At 36.2% G+C, this 13907-nt stretch overlaps 1 protein-coding gene across 6 annotated transcripts in view; it reads left to right on the top strand.

Annotated features, from left to right (window-relative positions):
- Positions 1-13907, top strand: part of CTNND2 (catenin delta 2) — a 936316-nt gene that overhangs the window by 497366 nt on the left and 425043 nt on the right. For all 6 annotated transcript variants that reach the window (XM_067730382.1, XM_067730378.1, XM_067730381.1 and 3 more), the window contains 2 exons: positions 1831-1865; positions 2831-2947. In XM_067730382.1, the coding sequence (XP_067586483.1) occupies positions 1831-1865; positions 2831-2947 (152 nt within the window). The remainder of the gene's footprint in view (positions 1-1830; positions 1866-2830; positions 2948-13907) is intronic.

Raw genomic sequence — 13907 nt, 5'->3', positions numbered from 1 at the left:
ATAGTAGTAAATCTTGAAGGATATAGCATGAGAATATTTTTACTGTATCAGAAGAATACTGTATTGGCTTCCTTGGGCTGTCATAACAAATTACTACAACTGAGTGGCTTAAAATAAAAGACATTTATTATCTCACAGTTTGGGAGTCCAGAAGTTCAAAATCAAGTTCTGTCGAAAGGGCTATGTTCCCTAGGAAGGCTAAAGGGGAGGAGTTTTTCTTAACTCTTCCAGGTTCTGCTGGCTCCAGACATTCCTTGGCTTAAAGATGCATAACTCCAGTCTCTTCCTCTGCCTCTGACCTTCTCCTCTACATCTTTCTCCTCTAAGGATCTTTTTTAAGGACACTTGTCATTGGATTTAGGATGATCTTATCTGAAGATCTTTAACTTAATTACACCTGTGAAAACCCTTTTCCAATAAGTAACCATTCACAATTTCTAGGGATTTGGTGTGGACATATCTTTTGCGGGGGAAGGGCACCATTCAACTCACTACAATTATGAAAGCATTTTCCACCCCTATATTAAATGCCACTTACTAAGTGAACATGCTTTGTAATTTTTAAAATATTAATTATAGGATTACATTTCTGTTTTAAGTGTTAAACTTTGCAGTTAGACCTTACTACTTTATCATGCTATATATTTTTGAAGCAAGAAGTTGCATTGGACTGAATTTGTAATGTTATCGTTTCATGTATCAATTGTCTATAGCGCTCATCGTTGCAAAACCATTTTCCACTTTTCTAAAATGGATTGGCTGAGAAGAAAGATAGCCTAAAAAAGTCATATGTCTCTTAAGGGACTACTCTTATATTCATGTATATCAATCATGGCTATTCTGAATGCTGATTTATACCAGAATTTCCTTTTCCCCCAGCAAATGTATTCAGAAGCTATCTCTAAGGTACAGATTAAAGCTCTAAAACCTGCTTGCTGTTGTGAAACTGATGAGCTATTCATAGAAGCTGCTTGATCAGAGTAAAAGATCTAGTGAAGTAAGGGTAGAAAGTCATTCTCAAAATGATACCTGTGTGTAATTGGCCTCTGGATTTCTCACAAATTATTGACATATTAAAAAGGGTATGTTGGAACTATTTGCATATATAATGAAAGAGCTGTTCATATTTAGAAATTTTAAATTTATTTATGTATTTTAATAAATCATTCAGAATAAATTTATGTGCCTACATCATTACAATCTGCACAGTATCTTTGGCATATCATTTAGATGAGCAACCCTTTCTACCTGGGTCATTTTATAAGATGTACTTATAAAGTGAGAATATGGGAACTGTATATTCAATTGGTGTAAAGTGTTAAAACTTTTATATTACTTAATTTAAAATATAATAAACAGCTGAAAGGAACTCCTTATATGATATGTCTAGAAGAAGGTATAGATTTATTTTATCTCTTTATAATGAAAATGGAGAAAGTTATTTCTTTGTTAGAATACCTTACAAAGTCTACATGAAACTATTCAGATTTGTATTTTAAAATGACTAAAGTTAAATAGAACTGTATGTATGTAGAAATTATTGTAAGGAATAAGTATGATATGTTGGGATTTGTAAAAAATGAGCTGTTCTTCTGAAAATTACTGAACGACATCCATTTATAACATGCTAATACCTGTGATTCAAAAGAGGTATACATCAAACATGTTAAAGCTAAGATCGTGTTAAAATGGGATCCCTTTTCTCAGTCAGAAATTAAAGGGAGTTCCATGGAGCCACCATTACTACCCTCATGTGCCTTTGTGTTTTATAGTCTAGAGTTCTTTTGTTTCTAACCGATTCATTATACCTATGTATTCTCTCTTTTATAGTTCAGCAGAAGAGCAGTTTCACTGGCAATCACAAGGTAAAGTACAGCTTCTTTTTTTTATTGAAGTATAGTTGATTTACAGTTTTGTGTTAGTTCCTGGTGTACAGGAAAGTGATTCATATATATATATATATATATATATATATATATATATATATATATATATTCTTTTTCATATTCCTTTCCATTATGGTTTATTACAAGATATTCGATATATTTCCCTGTGCTATACAGTAGGTCCTTGTTGTTTATCTATTTTACATAAAGTAGTTTGTATCTGCTAATCCCAAACTCCTAATTTATCCATCCCCTACCCCATTTCCCCTTTGGTAACCATAAGTTTGTTTTCTATGTCTGTGAGTCTGTTTTCTAATTTGCAAATAAATTCATTTGTATCATATTTTAGGTTTCACACACAAGTGATATCATATGGTATTTGCCTTCCTCTCTTTGACTTACTTCACTTAGTATGATCATCTCTAGGTCCATCCATGTTGCTGCAAATGGCATTATTTCACTCTTTTTTTATGGCTGAGTAATATTCCATTGTATATATATATATGCACCACATTTTCTTTATCCATTCTTCTGTTGATGGACATTTAGATTGAAAGTACAGCTTCTTGATGAGCATTTATACTTAACTGCTGCATATATCTCTGTTGATTAATTTTCTTGTGAACTTTAGGAAGAGACTTATGAAAATGAATATGACAACACATGACACTAAAATTAGATGAAGCTGTTCTGATAGCTCAAGATTTCGTGGGAGTTAAGTTCTCCCAATTCCCTAGGAACTTTGTGTTCTTCATGGATACATGGACTTGGCTGGCCTTGGTTTTTAATGGTGGTTGACCAAGGGTTGCAATGTGATATCTAATGAGCATTTCAGAAAGATAATATCTTTGGTTAGGATATTTTTGATTATTAAATGATAGTCTTAAGCTTTAATATTGACATTACCATGTATTTGTTCATGTCTTTAAAATATTATATTTCAGATGGTCAAAAAGATATCGAAGATGAGCTCACAACAGGTCTTGAATTGGTGGACTCCTGTATTAGATCACTGCAGGAATCAGGAATACTTGACCCACAAGACTATTCAACAAGTGAAAGTAAGTCAAATGACAGTTAAGCTTGAAGACAATTAAAATATAAGAGCATTATGTCATTAATATTATAATATTATTATAATTTATATCATGAGTCATATCTAATAGGACTTCAAGATGTGTTTATACTTGTTTTATCCATTTCACTCCTCTCTCACCTACTTCCTTCCAACATCACCCCACACTAATTCACATTTGATTAGAAACTCTCTTAAGTCAGTAATTATCATCTAGATTTCTCACCAATTATTGACATATTGGTGATCCTCACCAATTCTCTGATATCCTTTTTGGCATCTAGAGTAGCACATTGTACAAACTCATCATTTAGTTGTTTAATCAACACAGTGTCTGCTTTAAAGTTAACTATCAATGCTTTACTCATACAGATTATTGTTGGTAGAGATCTTAAACGGTAGAGCAATTATATAACAAAATAGAAAAAAAATAATGTAACATATGCAGTACTATTTAGCACCATGCTATAGTACTATGCAATAACTCCTTCTATTTCTATGCTTAGCTATCTTGCATAGCTATATTAATCTCAATAGAATATTTAAAGATTTCTTTCTTTTACTTAGTTATGTGTTTTTCAACCAGAGTAGCTGAGGCTTTGAAATTAAAGTTCTATGAATTGAAATGAGCCTCATTTTAATAAATTGTAAAATTCTCTTGACCTATTTTAATAAAATCCCACAAAAAGCTAAAAATTAAATCATTAAAATGTACCTTACCCTGATAATTTCTACATGAGAAATCAGTGGAGCATTTTATTCCTTAATTAAAAAAAATAAAATTTCCTTGAATACCCATCAAGGTTTGCTATATAAAAGAAAGATATAAGAGTAAGATAGCATAGTGATCTCAAAACCATTTAATTTATATATTAGTTCATTTCTCTATGATCTTTATAATACCACGACTCTTAGGGTAACATCATCATGAATATCCAGATTTATTTTAACCATATGCATCCCCTTAATAAAACTCCTAAAGTAAGATGCATGATTTGTATTATAGTTGTTCTCTGTGTTTTATATTTTAAAATGTAAGATTGCTACCTCGTTTTTCTCAAAGTCTATAAATATATTTCTTTTGTAGGGGTAGTTGTAGTTAGAACTATATTTAATTAATATTTGAGGCACATGTACTCATTTTATTATAGAGTAAGGAAAGCAGAGATAAAATAATGTGTCTCAGGAGGATGATATTGGCTATCTTATTTTTTACAGAATAATAGAGAAATATATTTTATTATGATTTTAGGAGGGAGATAACCTTTTATTCATAGAAAGTACAGAAAAAAGAAGGAAGAAAAGAGTAAATTAAGAAGCAAATTAAAATAGAAGTGATAAATCAAGTATATCAATCTAACACTATATGTAAGCACTAAATTCTCTGAAAAGAATGAAAATTCAAATTTGCAGTAAATAAAAATAAAATAGTGATGTTATGTTTAATATACACACTTATATTAATGAAATAAATATTGAAATTAAAGGAATAGACAAAGTAGTGACAGCAAATACAATGAACACAAGGAGTGGGATTGGGAAGAATAATGTGAGGTGACGTGGACTTTAATGCAGAAGCACTAAGCAGGGTCAAAAAGGAATTATCCAGTAAAAATATCTTAACTTATAATTATGTGGTAAAATCTGGTGAATATGTATGTGCCAAACAAAATAGCACCTGAATATTAAAAATTACTAAAAATGTAAGAAGGTGATGAAAAATATTGTGAACACTTTTTCTTTTAGTATTCAGAATCAGACTGAATCCTAAAAGGAAAAGCCACAGAAAGTTGGAATAAATAATTAACAAATCAGTGCATTAAATAAATTAAAAACATTTTTTGAACAATAATAAACACTTGTTATATATGTCCAAGGAAAATTTATAAAAATTGATCAGCTGATGGACTGTAAAGACAATCCTAAAAATTAAAAAGCGTAGGAAGGCCACGTTCTTTGATGATAATTCAGTAAAATTAAAAGTAAATAATAAAATGCTAAGCAAACATATAATCACATTAAAATTAAGAGACATACTTTTGGCTACTGTGAATCAAAACGGAAGCAAAAAGAAAATTACATGCTATTTACAAAGCAAATAGAATAGCAACATTTTATAATGAAAACATAAGTGTATGGTAAAAAACTGCACTCAGAGGAAATCAGAATTTTATTATTAAAAATAAAAGACAAAGTAAAGAGATGTGTATTCATTACTGGGACACCTTAAAAAGAGTTAAATAAACCAAAAGAAGCTAGGAAGATGGAAATACTAGAAGCAATTCAGAGATAAAGTAATATAAAAAAGAGTAGAAGAAATAAATAAATGAATACTAAAAGAGATAAATAAATAAAATAATAGAAAGGATAAGTATATGAACTTAAAAAAAAAAACTTTAAGTCAATTAATAATCCTGAATTTCTGAATTGAGACACTCTGCTACACCCAGGAGAAGTAGAAAGAACTTTTAGTGTTCACTTTTGTATTTCTGCAGAATGTTTTCAAACACTATCTACAAAAGATGTATCTTTATTATGGGAAATTTAAATACTCCAGTAAGATTTTTTTGAAATGTATTTGCTAACTGCTGAATTAGTTGGTTTTCAGAAATATTACTTAGTTTATGTTATTAGGTAGTGAATTATCTTTTTGAAGACTCCTAGGATTTTGGTTAATTATTCTTTTTGGAAGGCCCTGCTTCCTTGTTTGAAGATAGGAAAAAAAACAAAGCAAAATTAAAAAAATGAACAAACAGACAAAAAACACAGGTGATGAAAATGCCACTTGAAAATTTTATACCAAAAGATCTGAACCACAGTGAAATGTGGAATATTTATGTTCTTATGAAATGTTTGTTCTTAACATTTTCAGAGTCGGTTTGAGACTGAACGAATTGAATAAAGTTTAGGAAGTTAATTTAAAAATATTGAGTAGACAGCTATCATTAGGGGGATCAATTATTGCTAATTTTAAGTACTGAGACTATCATAAATTAAAAATCCTGGGCTTCCCTGGTGGCGCAGTGGTTGAGAGTCCGCCTGCCGATGCAGGGGACACGGGTTCGTGCCCCGGTCTGGGAAGATCCCACATGCCGCGGAGCGGCTAGGCCCGTGAGCCATGGTCGCTGAGCCTGCGCGTCCGGAGCCTGTGCTCCACAACGGGAGAGGCCACAACAGTGAGAGGCCTGCGTACCGTACCACACACACACACACACACACACACACACAAAAAAAAAATCCTAATTGCTGTTTGTATTTGCATCAGGGTCCAGATGGGAAATAGAGTCTACTCAAAAAAAGTTTAACTGAAGAGAATTTAATTAGGGGACGATTTACAAAGAACTGAGCAAGATTCAGGGAGCAATCAATGCCTGCAGAAGTACTCAGGGGGTAGCAACCGATGGAAACCCTTGCTACCCTTAGTCCCGAAGGAAAAATCGAGGAACTAGTGCCAGCAGAGTCAAGAGGCAAGGCTGGCGGGAGCAGAGAAATAAATATCCTGGCCTCTCTCTCCTCTAACCTCTGATGCCCTTCTCGTGCCTCTCGCTGGCCAAGTCCAATCATAAACCAAGTGCCAAGTGACCCTTGTGATACAATTTCTGTGGGGAGAAGGACGGAGAATGAATATGTGGAACAAAGAGAATAATCAGCACAACCTTCTACTCAATACTAGAACAATATACGTGTTTATATTTATATAAACATAACTCATATAATATGTAATGGCTCTTTGACACGTTTCATATAATTAGCACAAGCCTATGAGATTCTGCTCGTCCCTTGTTTGTGTGATGATTCAATCAATGGACTCATTAGCTAGAACAGACATGAAATAGCTGATGCTAAATTGGACCTGGCACGCTGCCCTTGAGAGCCAGTGTCTTAGTCCTAACCGGAAAGACTCAAACAACACGAAATACAGTCTAAAACCAGCTTGCAACATTACTACAATGGCAACCAGTCTCAGCCCCTAAGCACATAGTACGGAATTTGTTGTTTAAAAGCTTTTGTTATCTTTCTTTCCAAGATCTGATTAAAGTAATATTTGAATCTTAGTAAACCCATCTTCTTGACCCTAAGGCAAGCATTAACTGCTCTAGTATACAGACTGTAGCGTCCTACAGTTATCAGTGTTTTCCAACACTTCCCATTTTTACAAACTGTCATCGTAAACAGTATGTAAATCATGTGTACAGCCTCTGCCACCCACCACTATTTTGTGACTGCCGGCTGTGTAATTTCAGTTCTAATAAATACGTGTCATGGAGTCACCAGAATTGCTGCTGCTTTACTGGGAGAAAAAAAAAGTTATTGACAGAAGCTCAGGGCCATTAGCTTCTCATATAATATACAGCTTGACCTAAACTGCCATGGACCAAGTACCATATTTAATCCATGCATCCTTGGAGATACAAACTCAGAAATAAGGGTCATTATATCTCAGCCAAAAGTTAATGAAAGTATTTGTCAGTCGAAATCAGAAAGAGAATGGACAACTTGGGGGAAAAGGGCCTATATGTTTATAGAGATTGTTAATTTGTTTAATTATTATATTTTGAAATAGCAAGTATTTTTCTATAGCAGCTGGACAAATTGAAATTCCACCATATCCTAGAAAATCCCAGCATTCAGTAGGAAGGAAATCTTAGGAACTTAAGATATTCTGAGTATTATGGCAAAGAAAGCAGTGTTATCTTATTGAGTTCTCAAATCAGAATATATTCAAGAAATCAAGAATCAATCATGTAAGTTACCATTCTTAGCAGGTAAAATCCAAATAGAATAATCATATGTAGTTTGACAGAAGGGAATATATTACTTACTCTTGATTTACAGTCTGTCATTTTCATTTAATTACTGTGAATATACTTAATTCTATGTGGTGAGAAAATTGTTGAGAGATCAGGTTATTAAAATGCTATAAAATGTTATCCCATATATTCTTATGTAATAATAACAAAGGTAAGAGACATCCTTGTGAAGTGAATATTTTCATAACTCCTGGCAAGCATGGCAACAAAGGATTCAGAAGTGGTTTAAGAGTATAAGATTTTTATAGTAATTAGAATAATCAAAATAATAAATATATACATAATGTGGCTCACAATATTGATAACCTGTTATGGTGGAAACCAGGTCCTCAGTTAGACCCGATGGGGTGGAGAGCCTCTGGGTAGGGGTTCAAGGTAGCCCATCCTGCCCTTGGAACCATAAGACCTGGATTCAAGTCCTACTGTTCCCCTCACTCCACCAGTGGTTGACGACTGTCACCTGGGCTCTGGAGACCCCAAGTCCTTTCCTGGACATGCATGTATTCAAGTTAGTTGAGTACATCCTTGAATTGTTCATTTCTTGTGAAATTACTTCATCATATGCCCTTTGGTCCAAACTTTTGAAATACAAACACGAGAGTCTCCTCTGCAGAAGTTTGTCATGGTTCAAGCCTGAAGTCGTCTGATGCTACATGTGTCCTTTTGTTTCCTTTCCAAATTCTCTCACACCCACCTCCTCCACTACCTTTGGCGTTATAGAGCCAATGGGAAGTTAGCACTGGAAGGTGCGAGCAAAAGGTGAGGGAAATCACCCAGGTAGCCCACAGGCTGTAGTGATATCCTCCAGGGAGCTATCATTATCTTTCCCTCCAGATTTTCTCTCCACCTGTTTTTCAGCTAATGTTCACTTCTTTCTCTTAAATTTCCTTCTTTCACATAGACATGTAAGAAGCATGCTATACCTTCTCCAAAGAGGTCACCAGCTCAGAGGCAGACCTCGGAATTGAGACCTTGTCTTGTTCTTGTGGCTTCAGCTTCCACCACTGATGTGCAAAGACGTAAAATACCAAGTGCTCCTTATACATTCCCTAAGCAAGAGAAAACAATGCAAATTTCTCACTAAAAACATCATTCTCATCTGTGTAATCCAGGTCTCCTGGAATCAAGCACAGAGTTTAGAGCCTGGGGAAATTTTTATTTTTATTTTTTTTTGCGATACGCGGGCCTCTCACTGCTGTGGCCTCTCCCGTTGCGGAGCACAGGCTCCGGACGCGCAGGCTCAGCGGCCATGGCTCACGGGCCCAGCCGCTCCGCGGCACGTGGGATCTTCCCGGACCGGGGCACGAACCCGTGTCCCCTGCATCGGCAGGCGGACTCTCAACCGCTGCGCCACCAGGGAAGCCCATGGGGAAATTTTTAATGAAAATATAATTGGGTTTTGAAATTGTCAAGGCACTCTAGGTGCACAACACACAAACATGAGGGTCAGATGAAAGCTGGTGGAAGTGAGGAAAAGTAAAGAGGCAGAAAGCTCTGGTGAGAAAGTCAGATTAAGCAGACTTTTCCCCGGGGCAGAGTGGAGGGAGGGGTCTCCTGGTAATACCTTATGGAGATGTCATATAGGATTCCCCCAGAAGTTAAAACATTAAGACTGCCACTGATCAAACACTAAGTCACTTCAACAGCAATTGATAAAATCAAATCTTAACATACTGGCTTTTTATTGTATCACTATAGGCACAGGTAAGTGTTACATTCTTGTTTTAAATTTCTGTATTAAGCACTTATTAACTGTAGCACAGAGAGTCTCTGCCCTTGTGGCATTTACATTCTAGGCAAAAAAGGCTGAAATCAAGCACTCTAAATACTGTAAAGTCAGGTAGGTAGTTGCCTCCAGCAATGACAAAGCCAGTGGGGAGTAGAGTAGGACAGTGTTTCCCAGAGTGCACTTGGGATTCCTGGGGGTCCTTGAGAACTTTTCAAGGGGGGCTGCAAAGGCACCCATTTTCACAGTAATCCCATGATGCTCGTTGCCTTTCCATGCTCATTTTCACACAATGAGAGCGAGAGTGAGAATGAGAGTCACAGAGAGAACAGACTTGTGGTTACCAAGGGCGGGGCGCGGTGGGAGAGGGATGGAGTGGGAGTTTGGGGTTAGCAGATGCAAACTATTATATATAGGATGGATAAACAACAGGGTCCTACTGTAGAGCACAGGGAACTGTATTCATTATCCTGTGATAAACCATAATGGAAAAGAATATGAAAAAGAATGTATATATATGTATAAATGAATCACTTTGCTGTACAGCAGAAATTAACACAACATTGTACATCCACTATACTTCAATAAAATAAACAACAACAAAAAAAGAATGAGAGTCACACATGATGAGTGTTCAGTGAAGCTTCCCGGATGCTACGTGGCACTTGATAGCATCATCGCTCTGACGGCTCATGGAAAGTGTGTGATGCAGCCTTCTCTTTTAAACACTTCCCAGCTTTAGTATCATAAATAGTATTCTATGTCACTCATATGGTAAATAAAAGCTCTTTGGGGCATGTGGGGTCTTAGTTCTCCGACCAGGGATTGAACCTGTACCCCCTGCAGTGGAAGCGTCATCTTAACCACTGGACCGCCCACGAAGTCCCAAAACTACTCTAGTTTTGAGAGAATGATCAAAGGGCCAGGAAGTCATCCTTTGTGAGAATATACTTGATCAGGGACCTGAATAAATGTGTGAGCAAACCATGCAGGCATCTAGGGAAAAGTCTGTGATTTGCAGCAAATCAAAAACTGGTTCTTTAAGCTAATGTAATTCCATAAATACATTGTAATGTTTTCAGAATTTGGCTTTTAAATTTTGTTTTCTCCTAAACTGATTTGTATTAGTTTTCTATTTCTTTTCACAGTTATTGATAGTGAGAAATATAAATCTATTATCTTTAGACTGTTAATTTATAAAGAAATATAGGTAATGCTTTTCCTCATTTTGTGCTACATTAATTTTTTTAAATGGTAAATAATCCAAAGACAAAACTGTTCAAGGAAATAGTTGGGGACTAGAGCAAGCTATAAAAATACCATTCTATGGGGCTTCCCTGGTGGCGCGGTGGTTGGGAGTCTGTCTGCTGATGCAGGGGACGCGGGTTCGTGACCCGGTCCGGGAGGATCCCACATGCCGCGGAGCAGCTGGGCCCGTGAGCCATGGCCCCTGGGCCTGCGCGTCCGGGGCCTGTGCTCTGCAGCAGGGGAGGCCGCAGCGGTTAGAGGCCCGCATAACGCAAAATAAATAAATACCATTCTATGATTATAACATTATGTAAGAATCCCATGCCCAGTAAAATTCTTGAGCTGTACATTTTAAACCAAAGTTTTATATTTGAAGTTTATTTTTTGTGATAAATGTCATTTTGCTCATTCCCCTCCATTGTATACAGATGTAAAGAAACAGTTATTGTATTTAGTGTGAAAGCTTTACCCATCTTTGGTTATTTCACATACAGTAGTCAAACTTGAAAGAGCGGACTAGCTCGGCCAGTAGCATTGATTGAATCTAAATCAGTTTAAAAACTAAATGAGTACTTCTGTATTCTTGGGACCATTACAGTTCTCACTTTTAGTAAAGCATTATACATTGAAAGGAGCTGACCAGATGAAACTGATATTCTGAAGAAAGAGACTTAGAAATCAAGTTTAGGAACACGTCTGCCTATAGAACAACCACATCAGCCCTGAGCTTTCTTACATAAGTGGGCCGCTCGAGCTTTTGCCCCCAGTTAATTTTAGGGATGGTAGATTTTAGGTTAGTGAAACTCCTTCCTGTGATCTTTTCAAGTTACTATTGAAGACCAGGAGAAAACAACTAGTTTTTCACTACTAACTACCTCTTATTCCAAGGGGGTTTGTAAATTGGCAAGTTCATCCAAAGCCCATAAAGAAGAAACTGCGGCTATGAGTGAAACTGATTAATAGTGCAATTTAAGCAAAAGTCAGTACTTGTACGGTGTAGAGTTAACTTGCAGTTAGATATGACTAAAGTGCTTTAAGCTTGATTTAAATCAGGTCAATCACCTTACAAATAATTGACAATTTTTCTCATTGATTTTGGAATTTATAATAGCCCTTTTGTGTGTGTATATATATACACACACATATATATACATAATTTCCACTAGCTATTTCCTTTCTTCTTACTCAACATTTTCCACTAAAAGATTTCCCCTTTTTTTTATGTGTTGCTGCTCTAAGATTTTATTCTCATTTAAAATAAAATCATACTTAACCTTCAAATTATTCTTAGCCTTCCACAAAGATTGGATAACAAGAGGGTGGAAATGAATGCAGATTCTCTGACGGTTATCGATGTGTGTGAATCTTATTGGCTTTATTTTTCATGGTCTACGTAAAGATGAGATTTTATATTATTTTGAAAGAGTCAGTTTAACCTAAGAGTAAGTAAAGAATGTTTCTAAACTTCCTGACAAACGGAAATCTAAACAAAGCTGCCTTTGTCAGTTATTCAGTCCTGAATTTGTCTGTCTCAACTTGTGTGTTTATTATTCCTGATTATCCTGAATTAACAACCTAACAAAACATTCATTGAGCGCCTATGCGAGACATTGCCTAGATCTCATAGCTGTTTATTTCAGTGCATTCTTGTCAATAACTCTTTTGATGGTAAAATAATCCCTCGGAATTAAATTGATATCTTAGTTACCACTTAGAGACCTTGTCTTGTTCTTGTGGCTTCAGCTTCCACCACTGATGACTTGGAAAATTACATCTCTGTCCTAAAATTTCACTAACATATAACCAAACTTTGACCTTGGAAATTTTTTAAGATCTAGAAAGAGAGTCAGGTCTGTTAGAGCCAGTATTAAAACCAAGCCCAGACTCCCTTTCTAACTATGTGAACTCCCACCATCTCCAACAACTCTGTAATTTTAAGATTAAGCCTGTCCTTCCCCAAAACACGGGGTCCCCAACATATGTCTCTTGCTAATCCTTCCCTTGGAATGACATGTGAGGGGAGTTTTTTGCTTTTTTCACACTCCTTTAGTGAATATTTGCTGAGTTCTGGGACAGATGTTCAACCGAAGCAGACCAGAATTAGCAACTGCCAATAAATCACCTTAAAACTTGTAGAAACAGAAGGTGTGCACCTGACACTAAGAGTTCTGTCTTGTCTGCTCGGCTTTCTAAAAGGACTTACTCTGCACTGTGGGAATCTCCCCAGCGCCCAGTGCAGTGTCAGCGAGATCCTGCTAGAGATCAGCTGAAGAGTGGCCAGTCATTTCAGCTGTCCTTCCCTTCCTGTCTACTTAGTCCCCAAATACCGATGAGCTTTTTAAAAAGGATGCCTCTTAAATGTGCACCTTCTCTTCCTTCCTACCATGGCCACTACCGCAGTTCATGTTTCCTCCATTATTACCGGTTTCCTTTCTCTGCACTCCAGGAAATCCCTGGCCTCTAGTGTCTCCAAGTATCCAATCCCAGAGTCCTGCTGCTTTCACATGAATGTTCAGACTCCCTGTTTTTATCCTATTACTCTACTTCTGTATAATACTGTACACATATCTCTGTTGAAATTTCTCAGAGTCTGGTCTATGCAGAGTGTTAAGGTAGCATGATGGGGGTAGGGTTAATTTTCTCGGGGCAATCAGGCATCAGGGCAGGCTGCATGGAGGAGGTAACATTTAAACAGCACTTGAAGTTTGAGAATGTTTTGAGGTTGATAAAGACGGGAATTTCAGGCTAAGAGAGAACTTTCTCTTCGCCATCTCTTGGCTCTGACACTAGGTTTTATTTGGTTTGGTTTTAATTTCAAGCCATTTTAATGATCTATGCCTTGTATGTCTCCTTTGCAGAATGAAAGCTCACAGGCTGTTGAAAGAAAACACTGATATATGGGACAGTACTATAATAAGGGTTTCAGGACAAATTCCAATCAGCGTTTTATTCCCAGATCATGTGGCTCAGTAATTAGATAATTAGATAATAATACTAATAACCGACATTTGTGTAGCAGTTTATATTTTTCCAAGCACTTTCACATCCATTATCTCATTAGGTACTCAAATTTGTAGATATTAAAATTTTAGAGGACAAATAATGAAGCGTGGAAAGAACGCACACTCTGAAGCCAGAATGCCTTGCCTGCACCAGGCATC

Source organism: Pseudorca crassidens, chromosome 3 (genome assembly GCF_039906515.1).
Source record: "Pseudorca crassidens isolate mPseCra1 chromosome 3, mPseCra1.hap1, whole genome shotgun sequence".
Lineage (NCBI taxonomy): Eukaryota > Metazoa > Chordata > Mammalia > Artiodactyla > Delphinidae > Pseudorca > Pseudorca crassidens.
The sequence above is the reverse complement of the archived record's forward strand: the minus strand, read 5'-3'. Positions and strand labels throughout refer to the sequence as shown.